At 40.0% G+C, this 16,774-nt stretch overlaps 1 protein-coding gene across 1 annotated transcript in view; it reads right to left on the bottom strand.

Moving 5' to 3' along the window:
- The window catches only part of szt2 (SZT2 subunit of KICSTOR complex), a 97,523-nt gene that overhangs the window by 46,547 nt on the left and 34,202 nt on the right, over nucleotides 1-16,774 (bottom strand). Inside the window, exons 41-50 of the mRNA XM_079650194.1 lie at nucleotides 14,585-14,723; nucleotides 12,140-12,275; nucleotides 11,327-11,447; nucleotides 11,079-11,231; nucleotides 9,447-9,549; nucleotides 6,722-6,836; nucleotides 5,853-5,940; nucleotides 2,636-2,754; nucleotides 2,268-2,432; nucleotides 959-1,281 (exon numbers count right to left, since the gene is read on the bottom strand). Of these exons, the coding sequence (XP_079506320.1) occupies nucleotides 959-1,281; nucleotides 2,268-2,432; nucleotides 2,636-2,754; nucleotides 5,853-5,940; nucleotides 6,722-6,836; nucleotides 9,447-9,549; nucleotides 11,079-11,231; nucleotides 11,327-11,447; nucleotides 12,140-12,275; nucleotides 14,585-14,723 (1,462 nt within the window). The remainder of the gene's footprint in view (nucleotides 1-958; nucleotides 1,282-2,267; nucleotides 2,433-2,635; nucleotides 2,755-5,852; nucleotides 5,941-6,721; nucleotides 6,837-9,446; nucleotides 9,550-11,078; nucleotides 11,232-11,326; nucleotides 11,448-12,139; nucleotides 12,276-14,584; nucleotides 14,724-16,774) is intronic.

Genomic DNA, 16,774 nt, shown 5'->3' with positions numbered 1-16,774 from the left:
GCGTTTGTTTTCCCAATCGGACTCTCACAAACAGTTCTCTACATGAATTAGGAAGAGCGTTAGTTTAAATACATGAAAATACAACTTTCAAGTCGCTATGTATGTATATAATTATTAAAATGTAGATATAATATTGTGATAGTATAAGAGATGTTTATGATGAGACACCATAGTAGGCTTGCAATGTAACAATATGTTACTGTTTTTATGACTTTTTCATCACTGCTTTTATTCATTTGTTTCTATTTTAAGAGAGAAGCCTGAAAAATGTCATTGTACACAAGTATAACGACAATAAAGACCTGAGGTTACAGCAAAGAAAATGAGACGAGGTAAAGAAAGAGTGTATCAGGCTCAGATAAGAAGAAAAGGGTTTGAGTTTGAACGTTTTTTCAACACCTGCCTCCTTTGAGCTCTATTTCATGGCCCGATAACACAGGAATCATTTATTTAAAAAAAATTGTCAAACCACTTAAAAGGTTTTGATTTTCTGTTACAAAGCATGGGCACTTCTCAGGAAGGGGTACTGTCAGTGGCTGCTGAAATTGTATCTAAAAATCAAAATGGACTAGTCACTAGTGCAATATTCAAGTTGCAGGGAGCACAATGTTTGTTAGGCGAAATATGTGGCAGACACAAACAAAGCAACGCATACGCCTCTCTCTGTTAGATCAACTACCTCAAAACCCATCTCTCCTGACTTGCTTTCACTGAATAATTGACCACCAATTCACTTCTTTTCAAATGTCCACATGTGTTCCTTTAATTTATGTGTTGTGATTGAAGTAGTGTTTGTATTGTGACGTGATTTAGTTTTCCTTGTTACTTTCTTGCTGTTTGTACAATATGTTAGCAACCCCTTGAAAACGACATGGTTCCTCCCAAGGGGTTAATCCTACATTTCAGTATATGCGCTGTCATTTATTTGTGTCTTCTGTACGCACGCCCACCCACCCACCCACCCACCCACACACACACACACACACACACACACACACACACACACACACACACACACACACACACACACACACACACACACACACACACACACACACACACACACACACACACACACACACACACACACACACACACACACACACACACACACACACACACACACACACACACACACACACACACACACACACACACACACACACACACACAGGGAGACTGGGGGCTGTGATTACCTTTGCCGCCGGTCCCCTGGGCTCCAGGTTTATTGTAGAGGTAGATATCTCTGTCGGCCAAGTCTCCGCTCAAATGAAAGTAGTGCTGCACACAGAACAGGAGAGCACCAGTCAGCATTTATCTCAAACATCACAATGAGACTTGCCAAAGTGATTTGACTCTCTGCCACAGGTTTCCAGAATGGATCCCTTCTTGATCACTTTCTACAGAGCTGTTTGCGGTGCACTCACAGACATCTATCAGTGCAGGGAGGCACTTTTGAATGTTCAAGCAGCAACGCCTTACTTTTACAAGTCGACAAATCTAGTTTCAGGACTTAAACCAGTCAGACTGTTTACTTTGGGGTTTTATTAGCCAGACCGTTACACTGCTACTGAGACATTGATCTTGCAGCAACAGTTTCTGGGATGATGCGAGGTAGAGCTATAACAAATCCGAGAGCTGCAGAAAAAAAAGGCCAAAGACTTGATCTGTTATTTGTTTCAAATAAAGAAAATCTCGGTATACATTTGTTCCCAATGCTTAGCCAGGATATCTGTTTTAGGCACAGTAAGAGCATTCTTGTTTAGCTTAGAATAGTAAAACAATTGTGTTTGTTTGTTGATTAAACAAACAATATATATATATTAATTTAAAGAGGCCCTTATATGTGGATTTGGGGGTTTTCCCTTTCCTGTAGTGTGTTATAGGTTTTTGTGGCTAAAATCCGCCTCCATTGGACCCCTTTGTTTACTTCTGTCACATACAGTAGTTATATCACTACGTAACACTCAAGTTTCTATTGGCTAGTGGGCCAACACATTATTTGGCTAATGTGAGGGATATCTCTAAGCAGTTGACCAATCACAACAGAGCTGGCCAGCTAACCAATCAGAGCAGAGTGGGCTCTGGTTTCAGACAGAGGGTGAAAAGAGGTGCTGCAGCACAGGCAGTATGAGAACAATAAAGAGCTTTTTGAACATTGAAGCATGGAGACATGTCACAGGAGAGACACTACATACTGATATGAACCTGTAAATGAGCAGAATGTGTCCTCTAACTCAATAACATTGGGTAGGTGTGTTTTGTACCTTGAAGTGGTGTGCTGTGTTGCTGTCCGTGTACTTGGGTACGTGCAGGAAGATGAGGAGGTTCTGCCTGAGGTAGTGAGCCACAGCGGGCAGCCAGGGCAGACAGTAGGGGGGGAGGCTGAAGGTCATCACCTCGGTGGCTGGAGACCCTGCTGGCTGGATGAACTAAATACACAACATTTTATAAAGGCTATTATCCAAAGCAATTTCCATTAAAAGTGATGTCTGATTGCCGCAGTGAAAGTAATAGCAGCTCAATGTATGTACCTAAAACATATTTGTATTCAAAGATTCCCAATCATTTTAGAATCATTTTTTGCTTTCCCCTCAATTTCTTCTCTATAAATGACCCCATCGGAGCAGTTTACCTCCACATCAGCTGGTGTGAGCTTGCAGTTTCTCACAAGCATGACAGTTATGATGTCCAGGGTGTTCTCATCCAGGCGCTTCCGCAGCAGTTTGACCAGCTCGTCTGTGATCTCTGGACCTGAACACAGAGGGAATAAACATCTCTGCATCACCCTCATGTTGAAGAAACGCAACGGTTCTGCTTTCAAAAAGTGATTGCAGTTCAGTATCTAACGGTCTTAGCATGTTTGAAAGGAAGTGTTCTAACAGCATCTGAAGCGTACTTCCCAAGTGGCACAATCGGAAAAAAGGATGGTGCATTTGAAAAGTCCCAGAGAAAAAGCAAGAAAGTAGACCTATTGTTACATTTATTCCAACTTTCAACTTAGGTCAAAGCTTTTATTTTGTATTCTTTTACCATACACAACATTTTGCCATCCAAAAACCTTTGGTAGGAGATGCAGCAAAAAGGAATTGAGCAGAAAATGGTTTGTTCAGGCTGTAGGTCAAAGCGAGCCTTTTACATCCTCAGAACAAATTTAGGTTAAGAAATAAAAGCAAATGGAAAACCTTAACTGCCTAGTATTGGAGCTTTCCACTGCATCACTCAGATGTTCTATCTCGGTTGTTATGGAGAAAGCTCAGTTGCCACTATATGACTTTGAAATATAACGACTAAGCAATCTCAAGTGAAAAAGATATCTGTCTCCCTCATGTCAGAGAGCTCTTGAAAAATATAGGTGATTTAACTTGATTTAATTACTCAAGGTCAAGAATGTTCTTACCATCTAACAATGAAAGGAAATAATGTATTAATTAATGCCTCAGAGGGTTTAGTATCTCCTTCCAAGTGTTGTGTAATCAACTTGATATTTTCTTCTGCTGACAAAAGAGTGTACTTACAAAAACACACATATTCACACTTCAAAGAGTGTCTTAACACAGCTCACCAGTGATGTTGCAGAAAAACAACCCGCAGGAGTTCAAAGTACAGTTAGTGGGAGAGCAGAATAGAAATGTAATTATCTGTGCTTTTGAGAAACTGCCGACGTAATCCCAGCCGGTAGAAAGCAAAGGTTTGGCCCTAGTACAACAGTGCCATCTAGGCATCTACAGGAGAACAGCAGCCTTCTCCTGTTTTTATTACAATGAATTAACTTTGGGTTGAGAACAAGACCAATAGCAGGAAACAACAGCAACATAAAGTAATACGGTGTACATCAAATAAGGTATACCCCACACTGAACATTTAGCAAAATCAGCAGCATAATACAGTGTTATTTCATAATTATCTTTTCTTTATCCTATTCATAATTGTTATCCTATTTTTTGGATAAATACTTGATATAGTAATTGTGCTCCTTTAGCTTGGTATTGGAGTTATTTTTTCCAATTTTTTGGGGGGGATTTTCTGCAGACATTTGACATTCAACACAGCAGTTATATGTTTCTGTAATTGTGAAAAGATAAATATCTACCCTCTTCACCCCCCCTTGTTGGTCCTTGTATTAGACATTTTTAATACAATTATTTAATAAAATGATTTAATATAAGATCCAATAATATGTTATTTTATCCTTTGATGGAACATTCAGATTAATAAAATATTCAGATTATGAATATTATTTAATACATACTTGTAACTTAGTTAATGTAATGTGATACTTCCCAACAGCATGTCTTTATCAAATATGTCAGTAGCAGAAGGTGACACTTGCTGTCAGTGGACCCAGCTACGCTCTCTAAGAACAGAGTGAAGTTAAACTGCCTCTAACTCTGGCTGTGTGTGCCCCCCCCCCCCCCCTCCCCCCTCCACTGAGAGCTGCTGCAGGCCTTCACTGGTGTTGACTGCCATCCAGCTCCAAATGCCTCCTCCCATAACACCAGGAGCAACACGATTAGCTGAAGGCATTTTGGGAGTTACTGAGAACCATTCATGCATGATCCGCCTTGCTCTGCGTTCTTCCTCCTCTACAGCATCACTAATTATACACAGATCCACAGAGGACCGTCTAATACCACTGTGAAATGTCAATTTGTGTATCGCACGCTACACAAATCGCATCGCACGCTAAGTTTAGAAGTATTTGATCTTTATAAAGCTGTATTTTATCAACATCCTTATTCCCCTGTCAGTGATTCATTAACATCTAAGATTCTACAGCCATGCAAGTGGCCATGAAGAAAACCAAATTGTAAGATGGATCCTCATGCTCGTCCTTGCAGGAAATTGGAGTTAATAAGATGTAAATGGAAAAATGAGAAGCAAACTAGAGGATTTGGATTTGAAGTAAAAGAGGCCCTATTATGTGCTTTTGGGTTTTCCCTTTCCTGAAGTGTGTTATATAGGTTTTTGTACATGTCTGCAAACGCTGAAATCCCAAGGTTCCCTCCAGAGGGAGTTTCTCTCTGGAGGATTTGGAGAGTTAAGAGAATTGAATAATGTCAAACAGACAAATGTTGGCTATATGTGTAATATAGCAATGCTTGCCTTTTTAGTTAAGCGTGGAATTTCTTTCAGATGAAGGTACAATTTTCTTCCTAAAATAAACGCATTTTGTAAATGATAAAATAAACGAAATAAACTATGTTCCTCCATGTTAGGGAATCATTTGTGTAGATATTCGACCTTCGACACAGTTCATCATTCTCTCCTCTCACTGTCTCCTTTCCCATGGCATAATTCTACGGCCTTGGGTATTGCTGCTATCTCTCTTAAGGAGGAGCAGCTTGGGCGCATTGTTGTTGTCAGTCTATGACAGAGCACCAGCCGCCATGAGGTAGTGTACTGTTCAGGGACGAAGGCTCCCTGGAGCACTTTCTTTCCTATGGACGAGAGCTCTAGTTAGATTCAGGGTCCATAATCGTTTAGTCTCACTGATGAAGAATGTTGATTATTACACTCAGAACTAGTACCAGACCTCGAGCTGCAGAAAAAGTTCTTCAGAATTGGTTTGGCAACCGCTGTGTCAACTCGTGACAGACCACCTGTCTTGTCAACTCTTCGGCCGTAACTCCAAATAAACCGTCAGTGTTTGCCATCAAAGCTTCAGCTCTCCTCGTGTCTCTCTGAGTCCTGACTCTCCATTGCTACAGAAGTTTCCCCCACTCTCCACACTACATAATTCACTACATCTCTGTGAGGTTAAGTTTGACCTTGTTTTATTATTACTACAAATCTCTTTATCTCATATCAATAATATAAATCCTTATCATCCCTTGATGTTTCCCTCTCACCTGTGTGTCCCACTCCGTGCACCAGCAGCAGAATGTGCTTGTCCACCTGTCCAACTGGCCGAGAGCCGTCCAGAGACGACCTGGAGCCCTGAGGACACACACAGCAGGGGGTCAGCTGTTTGGGTAGCAATACTAAGGCAAACTAAGCATGATTACATTGACTGACCTCTAACAAACAGCCCTCTTTGGGTATGTTTCAGAGCAGTTTCACATTTTTTGTTACCGACTAATAAATCGTGTTTTCTTGTTGGAAGAGGTGGCAAGTGGAGGCAAACATTGTCTGTATCCATTTTAATAGATTTATCGGGAATCACACATTTATTTTTTGATTTATATATAAATGAGTATCTTCAACAACTGTTTCAAAGGAATTACCACTTAAGTTGTATTGTATTTTATTTCTATTACAATTATTAACTGTAAAACAAGAATATATGCATGTGTGTCATAAAAATATTTTTGGAACTATATTTTTGGCATTATTTTACAAAGACAACTTATTTGTGTACCTCAAAAATCACGTTTTACATATAGGAGTTCTTCCTTTTGCATTATAATTAAATGAAGTCTGATCACACTCCGAATGTGATAGCTACCGACAAAAAAGGCTTTGTTTGTGTCTATGGTTGCCATCATTAAGCTGTCTGTTACTTTTAGTGTTAAAGAGCAAGTCCAAGTCAAGGTCCAAGTATTTTGAGGACAAGTCAAAGTCAAGTTTAATGTCAAATCGAGTCTTTATGCAGTTAAGACTCAAGTAAGTAACGCCTCATTTTGATTGTTTAAGTTGTTTGCTTATGAAATACACATGCCAACAGCACTTTTGTGAGTCAAATGCATGTATTGTATGTATAATACATGTGGTAACTAACCATAAGATCCTCAGAAATCAGAGGCTCCTGACTCCGAGCGAGTCCTATGGACCGAGTCACGTGTAGGCTTCCATCCACGTCAGAGTATTTCCCGGTCAGGGACGTTTCACAAAGTCTGGAAAGATAAACAAATGCATTTACAGCATCCTGGTGAAAGTCAAGTAAATATAATGCTTTGACAAGAGTTCCATCCTCTGCCATTTAAAACAAAGGTCACCTCTCACTATCCTATCCTCATCTCTCTTATCCGTCCCCCCAGTGTGTTTCTATCCTTTTTATCTGAAAGCCGCTCTGACTAATGTACTAATGTTTCCAACAAAGTAAATGATAGCAAACAGTGAACACCAAATACTTATCTGACAAGTCACAGACAGTATTACACAACCAAATGATTGCTTGAATAAAATGGAGAAATTGAGACAACGTTAAATGTGCTTTTGTTGCTGCTGTGTACAAGCATGGCCCATGAACTAAGTGCCTTGTATTATACCAGAGTGTATTTCATGAAGAAGAATGGGATAACTAACCAGGATCAAGCTCTTTTTAAGGATATGTGTCCCCAATGCTACAGCCGTTTAGATGAAACCAAACAGAAAGGCTTCTATTTAAAATACAAGGGGGGCACACACCCAATCTAAGGGTATTCAAACAACACTTCCGTTGATGTGTCATTATTTAATTAAAAAATAAAATAATAATAATTAGCATAAATTGAGTTAAAGCTAATAAGTTGAAATTAAGTAGTCTTAATTAGTAGTAATTATTATTCCAGTGCATTTGGAAGCACATATATGGAATGGAGTACTATAATAATAATAATAAAAGTAAATTACCGTAATTTTCGGACTATAAGCCGCACCTGAATATAAGCCGCAGCAGCGGCATACCACTCTCGGTTCCACTTTTACTTTTGCGCGCTACCTGTCTCACTCTTTTCCGACCTCCAGCTTTTCCTGCTGGAACCCGCCGCTTAAAGGTGGGGGTCCGCGGACCGGCCATAGAGCCCATAGAGTTAAAGTTGTTGGCCGTTAGCTGTAAAAATCCATAGATTAGCCGCACCGTTATATAAGCCGCAGCGTCGAAAAATAGGGAAAAAGGCACGGCTTATAGTCCGAAAATTACGGTAAATTAATATAGCGCTTTCAGTACTCAAAGTCGATTAAAAACCGAGTCGATTAAGAACCGAAAGGTTGCCAGTTCAAGTCCCGATTCGAAATACGGACTGAACACAGCCACATCGCGCTGCCACTTCTATTGCTAATGCATGTGTATAGGTCATTTTTGAGCATGTGTTTATGTGTGTATATAGACCTATGTGTGTAATGTAAATATACTAAATGAGCGAAGAACAGATTTTAGCTAAAGTATGTCTACATCCTTTCTTTTTTGAATTCTTGATTTAAAAGGACTTAAGTTCCACAATTGAAGTCGGTAATTATTGCAGCCAATGTCACATGGCGATGAGTGTGAAGTGACCATGACTTTTCTCAGCACCTCAGTATATAGAGACAGAGCTAACCTCTAATATGAAACAGAATACCTTGTGGTCAAAAATGTCACACAATGAGTTGTCTTAATCCTCACAACTACATGGTCGTTCTCTTTCTTTGTTGCTCCTACATTTAATGAATCCCCAACCCTTCTGAAGTTGTGAAAAGATGATTTGATGATAGTTGGAGTGTGTGTGCAGCATTGATACACTGTTCCCTCCTCCCCCCCCCCTGGGAAGCTCTCCCATCTGCCAGGGGGATACACCAATGGTGTTTACTCACTCGGCTGTGTTTGACAGCAGTTCAATTTGGAACCAGTTTAATTTCCTTTCTGCTATATTCCTCCCTTAAGACCTTTTGTGGGTTTATTTTTGTTTCAGGAGAAAGAAAACACTGTGCGGCTTTAAAGGTAAGCTTTAAGGTGAGCCTTGCCAAAGCCTTACAGCTATACAAGGTTTTATAAAATATTGTGTGTCAGGGAATTTCGGTTTGAAATTCAGCATAATAAAACTGTGTGAACAATACGTTTGCGCCACAGAAAAAAATAAATGTATCCTGTAAGTCATAACTATGACAATAACTATGACTTACTATCTCATTATTTCGACTTGCCATTTCATTATCATGACTTACTAAAGTACCTCACTATAATGACTTTCTTTCTTATTATTTTGACTCGTAATAATGAGATAGTAAGTCATAATAATGTAACAGACTAGTTGAAATGTTGATGTTTTTATGTGTTTTATTGTTCAGAGTTGATATCAGATTAACAGATTGTCAGCGAACACGTCACTGTTTTGACAGACAGTTCTAGTGAGCTGTGGCTGTGAGGTAAGGGGAAAAGGTAGTTCTGATTGGTTGCGAGTCGAGATGGAGGGAGGCTCCTAGAGTTAGACGGGAAATGCTACCAGAGATCTAGCGGTGTGTATGTGTTTGAGTAAAGAGTAACTAAGTTCTTTGTTATGGCGTGGTTACAGCAGACACTAACCTGTGTTCAGTGACTAATACATGGGTGATTAAAAGAGATATAAAGTCTCATTGAATTCCTCTGGCGAGAAGCTACAATAATGAGATGGTAGGTCATTATAATGAGATAGCAAGTCATTATAATGAGATAGCAAGTCATAATTCTGACTAACAGGATACATTTTTTGTGGCACAAATGGGCTTCCACAGAAGAGAGACTGAAGAGGTAAATATAGGAAGAATGACTAATGATGACAAAGTGTTACCTGAGGTAGAAGACTGATTTAGTGGTACGCTCCTGGTACACAAACATGTTCTTCCTGTTGACCACGCAGAAAGAGTTGAGCACAGAGCGCAGCGCCTGGATCGCTACAATAGAGAGACAAAAAACATATGCAGAGGTTTAGTATACTTGTTTTGAGAAAAGGATCATCGTTATATCAAAACACAACAAGGTGATGTCACATGGGGTGTACGGAGTACACTTTTTTTTAAATGAATCTGTCAGTTGGTTTTGTTTTCCATATGTTCTTCACTTCTTGCAGGTTACAAGCAGTGGCGGCGCCAGGGTATGGCTGGGGTAGGCTACAGCCATACCAAGAAATGGCTTAGCCCCACCTTAGCCCCACCATGAAAAATGATGTTAAAGTAAGCAAAATAAAGTCCGCCAACTCGCGGAGTAAATTGCACAGACAGCAATTAGTAAGATTGATTTCAGTAGCCACTTGTCTGGAAATACCGAAGACCAGAAACGGGTTTGAAAACTTTTGTCACGTAGTGATCGTCTTTTCAATAGAACATCTTTGATAATGTCTTCTGGCCAATCAGAATCAAGATAACGGTGTGGTGTTGTTGCAGGAAGTCCCGACAGAGAATACTTTTGCGGTAGTACATCTCAATACATCGATACAACATTACGTGTTGATAGAAATCAACACGTAATGAAATAAGACCACACGGTTTGATGATTGATAGGTGTGTGGGCTGTCTTTCATGTTGACACACAGAACAATGGGGGCTATCCACCCTTATCCACAATGTAAAGTAATTCACACATCATCTTCCCTCTTCTCTCTGTGAGGAGCAGCAGGTTTAGCTTTCAGAACACCAAAAAACATATGTCGTGTAGTAATACATTTATTTATTTTTCTTCTCAATAGAATACCAGAATGTGTATTTTATGTTAGTATTTAAAAAAATCTCCTGGGGGAGAATCCCCCCTAACCCCCCTGCAGGGGTTGGGTTTTCAGTATGTCAACTCTTTCACTTGTGGGGAAATTGCAGGATTGGCTCCAAGTCGCCTTTTTTATTTACTACAGTTCAATTTGGACTGAGACAGGGAAATAATCTAAACCTCACGCGTGGCGTTTCACTGTCAAGGGGAGCGTGTATGTAATTACATTGCAAATACTGACTTGAGCCCCACCACTGCATGGGTTAGCCCTACCATAGATTAACCAACTAAAATACTCTGGAGCCGCCACTGATTGCAAGAGATAAGCTTATAGATGTTGATCAAAAGTAAATAAATAATTTAGGATGGATTCCATGTGACAATATTGATGGTTGTCTTCTTGTATAATTACAATAGACTGAACCCTAAGTATGTGGTATATGTTATTATCTCTTTTGGAGCACTGTCTATACAATAAATGCAACATTTTCATTAATTTCCTTTAAATATATAATTGTAAAACCGGGCAGGAAATGCACATTTTATATATAGAGTATCTGTCTGTTTGAAAAAAAGGGGGAAATGCAGCGCTTATATCATATCTAATTTAAGCCAATGTTAAGACTGATACAAATTAATGCTTTGGGACCATTTGGTAGTTAGGGTTGGATTATATTATATAGACCAGTAAAATTATGAGTTTTTTCTCATATGTGCCACTCACCCCTGGACACCCCCATGTTGGGTCCAATCTTGAGGCGTGGGTGGATTTGGATGACGGTGCTCCACACCACGTCACAGGCAAAATGTCCCGGGATGAACTGCATGGTGGCTGCCAGGTAGTCTCTGGCCTGGTAGCTCTCCTCTGTGTTGTAATCTGTGTGGTGACATTTAACACAAGAACATATACATATAAGAGTTTAAAGACTTTAAATTAAAGGGTCGATTCACCCATATGACTTGTGGTTTTACCATCAGAGTTGTTAAGCCTCTGCCTGAACAGAGACTCGTTCTTCCAGATGTCCTCCTCACTCTCAGCCACCAGCAGAGAGTTACACACATGGCTGTCGTGAAGGTCCTGCAGCAGCATGCGCTACACACACACACAGACGTACACACACACACACACACACACACACACACACACACACACACACACACACACACACACACACACACACACACACACACACACACACACACACACACACACACACACACACACACACACACACACACACACACACACACACACACACACACACACACACACACACACACACACACAAAAAAACATAATTGAATAAGGAGTGGTTGACAACCAGAGTGAATTCTGTAAGTGTAAAAAACCTTCCAAAATGCAAAATATATTTTTGAACTCAAACTATATTAGGGGGGAAATATACAAAAAAATTCTTAAAAATAAAGCATACATCTATCCAGAATCTAGTTTTCTTTTCAGTAAAAAAGTAAATTAAAAATGGACTAATTGAAAGTATTTATTTGTGGATACAAAATGTTTTTGTAGATCTCAATTAGACTTGTAAAGTTACATATTCCATACAATGAATTTGAAAAGGATGAACACAAATCTGTGTGTGCCCCTGGGCCATTTTCAGATAGCCTGCTGATGATGTGGCATTTCAAAGAAAAGCATGCAAATCTTCCACCATATGTTAAGTTCTAACCTTTCCATTGTACCTTTTAATAATGTCACAAAATGGCATTGTTACTTTATCTGTATGATTTTCTAGAACATTTGTAGTAATGTCTGTGATGATGTACCTGATTGACTATTCTGCAGATTTCCCCGATCCTCCTGACCACCATATGATGCAGGTGTAGGTACTCCGGCTGCTCCTGCTCTCCTTCCTTGTTCTCCAACTCCTCAGCACTGACCTCTTTGACCTCTGTGAAACACCTGCAGAAATATAAAAAAACCTGAGAAATGTCTGATCCAGAGACCAGCCGTGATCAAGCATCTGAGAATCTGTTCTAGGAATTGTGACTGGGATTTAAAGGTCCCCTATTATACTGTTTTTCATCAATATATTATAGGTCTCAGATATAAACAAAACATGTCTCTGAAGTGTTTGACTCCAAACACCAAACAGATCCTTGCAGCATCCCATAATCCCCTCTGTTTCAGCCCTGTTTCAAAAGTGCTGATTCTCTGTCTGTTACTTTAGATGAAAATAAGGAGCCACTCCCCACGCCCCTCTGAGAGTTATTTGGTTAATAAGAACACAATAGCCACGTTCACACCGGAGTACTTTTCCCCTTTAGTTCCGTTAGTACCCCTTATGTTGCGTTCACACCAAAAAGAGTACTTAGTGCCGGGAACTTTTACCCCCATTTTTAGTGCCTGCTAGAGAGGTGGTACTATCCTGGGGGGAAAAGTGCCCCAGTTCTGATTGGCTGGGCGAATTGCAAACCACGCCCCGTAAAACTCTGAAAAGTTTTGTGAAGCCGCCATTGTATTTGTGGCATTAGCATTATTAGCATTAGCCCCGCGCACCAACGGAGAGAGAATAACTTATGGCAACACAAAAAAAAACATGGGATCGGTGGAGTGATGAGGAGGTGTCGGTGTTCTGGCAATTTTCTCCCAGTCCCCAATTCTGGGGACTTCCAGCGGGGACTTCGGGTGGCAGTATACGCCGTGAAGTGGTTTGCAGCCTGCCAGTAAACCCAAAGCAGAAGAAGACGAAGTGACGTCAGCGGCTCTTTTGCGTAATCTTCCCTCAGGGAAAAGTACTCCGGTGTGAACGCGATTGGTACTTAGTGCCCTTGGGTGATAAGTGCCGGGGCACTAAGTGTTGTGTCAAATTATGCCCCCCCGTCATGAAATGCTCCCCTTGTCACGGGAACGCGCATTTCTAAATGACACATTTACACCTTAAAACGATGTTTAAAACGAAAAGTAAACGTTCAGGGTTTTTATTAATGGTAATTTTCATACTGCGTGTTGTTTAGTGTTAGCTCATATAGTCTTGACTCTTCTAGTTTAACTTTTCGCTCCGTATCCGGAACGAGTGGGATGCGCGTGTGCAAGTTGCTTGTGTTGGTAATGCGCAAAATGAATCCAGTAGACAGACATGTGCGCATAGCTATTTAAGATAATTACCTGCATTACATTCTTTCTTGATCTGGGCTATAATAAGGGGAGACTGCAAGGTTTCTTATATTAAACTTTTAGTTTGGATAATATGTCACTCAAGCATTTTTCAGGGTATGGTTCTAGGACTGGTACCAATAAATGGAGCAAGTTTCATGAATGTGACACTTTTATTATGTAAGATAGCAAGGGGTGCATAGCGTGGCAAAAATATACTGACAAAGACTATGTAACATTTGTAAACATATATTTTGATTATTAGATGACGACTATGTAAAATTAAACAATACATTTTAAAGCACGTTTATACAGGCAGGATGTAACATAATAATAAAAAAAACTGAAAAGGAAGTTACGAATGAATTTCGACACCACTACCATCAAATACGGAGCGAAAAGTTAAACCAGAAGAATCAAGACTATATGAGCTACCACTAAACAACAGTCTGAAAATTACAATTAATAAAAACCCTGAACGTTTACTTTTAGTTTTAAACATCGTTTTAAGGTGTAAACGTGTCATTTAGAAATGCGCGTTACCGTGAAAAGGGGGGCATTTCATGACGGGGGGCATCATTTGACACAACACCGGCACTAAGTCCTGCAAACTACGTGGTGTGAACGCGACTAATGGTGCTTTAGGAGGAGATTCAGGTGATAAGGTGGGGATTATCTTGGTAGTTATTGGCTAATGGTTACACAAGACAAACAATCATAAAGTGGCCAAAATCTGATCAGCTCATTTTCAGACAGGTTTTTATATAAATGGATCAGGACGAAATGTGAGAATCTTTTTCCTGAAACTTTCAGAATCTCTTTCCACAGAGGGGACACATTTTGATGTATAAAAGACAGGAAAAAGTGGATTTTGCATAATAGGTGACCTTTAAAACGTTTTAAACATTTGTTCCCATTTAAGATGAGGAATACTAACCTATCCCTTGAAGGTACTTTGAGAATGGATAAAAAAATGTGCGATTCATTCATCTACGGACAATCATGTGAATAGTCCGAATTAAATATTTGAAACGATTGACAGCAAAAGCAGTTATACACATAATATGGCAGGGATTAGCATTGTGGGTTAGAGCACAGTTTGAGGAGTGTCTGACCTGGAATGGGAGTAGACCTTCACTCTGTCCTGGTGGATGTTCACGATGAGCCAGAAGTCAGGCATCAGTGGGGACTGACGCTCCTGTTCATCCAGGGTGGGGCTCTCACACTCAGAGTCACTGCTGCCGCCATCATAACCTTTAAACAAACAAAACATTTAAAAAAGGAAGCATTGACATTATCTTTATCTAAGCCATGTGAGTAAACCTTGGTATAAGCAGTACGATCACTGGGGTTTCACAGGGTATACTAATGAGGGGGATTCAGACTTCCACTAGTGTAGGAGCCATTTCCTTAGGCCAGGGGTCGGCAACCCACGGCCCTCGAGCCGCATGCAGCCCTTTAAGCCCTCTGCCCTGGCTCCATTGAGCTTAGACGAAAATAAGAAGGAAATACAATACAAGTATTTGTAGGACTATTTATATTTTGTTGCATGGTTGAAAATGTTTCGTATCTTGTATTTTGAGGTGATACTGTGACACATAAATAAAAAACAAAACGGTTTTAATTAGGTCAACTAAAATATGCGTCACATCCTGCTACGGTCCCGCGCGAGCGCCTTTTCTTGGAGGCGAATAACCTGACCCAATGAGCGAACTATGGATAAATCAAAGAAAAGTACCGGAGGAACACAGGATTTAATTCTGTGCGGACAGAGTTATATGCTTTCACAGCAAACGATGCTGGTTTACCGGTATGTTTGATATGTGGAGAGAAGTTGTCAAAGGTGCTGCAGCCTTTACGTGTCGAGGAACAACACTGGAGAGGAAGACAGCTGACGATCTTCAGTCATAATTCAATGGGGTATGTCATTTATTTCAGAAAACAGTTTTTGTTATATTCCATGGAATGCTCTTAACGTCCCGATAGCAATGAATATATTAAATGCTTTGACAATAAATACATAAAATGTTTTATCTCTGGAAGCCGTGGCGCTGTAAAAAGCACGACCAATCATCTGAGCCGGCTCGGCTAAAATAACTGGATGGCCTACCCGCCTGTCAGCCTTCCATCTGTGCACAAACTTATCTCGTGCCCTCATTGGTCATGTGCGCGTTCGTGTGTGTTGGAGGAGGAACTCTGTAAGAAAGTCTGAAGGAAGGGGCAGATTTTTTCCGGCTGTGTATTTTCAAATTCTAGCGCACTCGAGCTGGTTTCTCCATTCTTACCTACCTTTAACTCTTTTTAGGGTGCAGCAACATGTTTTATTTATTTCAAAGTGGGCCCATTTGAATTATATATTTTTTCCTTCAAATGTGCAGAGGACTCCCCAAGTGGTGTGTTTAATTTCTTTTAAAGTAGGCCTGTGTATTATTTTTAATTCTCCTTATAGGAGTTCTTTGTTTCTTATTAGAGGTTAACAGTTTTATATAATCTAATAAATAGCCTAATAAATGCAAAAACAGGAGTTTTTGTCTGATATAACAAATAAATACAACTTTATAAGCTATCAAGCTATGAAATATGTTTTGCGGCTCCAGACAAAAAAATGTTGGGGAAAAAGGAGCAAAATGGCTCTTTTGGTCAAAAAGGTTGCAGACCCCTGCCTTAGGCTATATTCTTTTTTATTTGGAGTGAGAGAGTGTTAATCCTTCAGGGCATATTCATGGCAAAAAGGAGACATACTGTAGCCTAGTGGTGTGGCTGTGTTAAAGCATACATACTTAGAGTGTGTGTGACTTACCACTTGATTTTTTAGGTTATTTGTTTAAGATTCAAATGTATCAAGGAAATCATTTAGTTAAGAACATTTTACTGTTGCACATTTTTCAAATCACATCTGGATATTACTTTTTTATAAACAAATAAGCTTCTTTTTATTTTGTCAGCCCAAGAGTGAGCCACAAAGGAGAGAAACAAACAAATGGTTTTGCTTCATAAGACAACTATGAATATTGCTGATGCTAATGATGTTCCGGTGAGAGCGATCCTGTCCTGGGACGGCCTCATCCCATGCTAGTTTGCCATTGCAATTGGTCAAATGTACTCTTTGCACTCTGCGAACGTTGCGTTGCGACCGTGGCCTTGCAGTTCATTTCCACAGCCAATCCCCACTTCCTGTTTTTTCATATCTGTGAAACGGTCTCCTGTTTTCATGTAGGATGTAGGTTTCAGTTTACCTCCCATTTGTGAATTTGTGAGGAGATAACACCATGAGAAGAGAGAAAACGTATTCTGGCCTCCCTTGT

Source organism: Notothenia rossii, assembly GCF_949606895.1.
Source record: "Notothenia rossii genome assembly, chromosome: 1".
NCBI lineage: Eukaryota > Metazoa > Chordata > Actinopteri > Perciformes > Nototheniidae > Notothenia > Notothenia rossii.
This window is presented reverse-complemented; position numbering and strand designations above follow the sequence as displayed.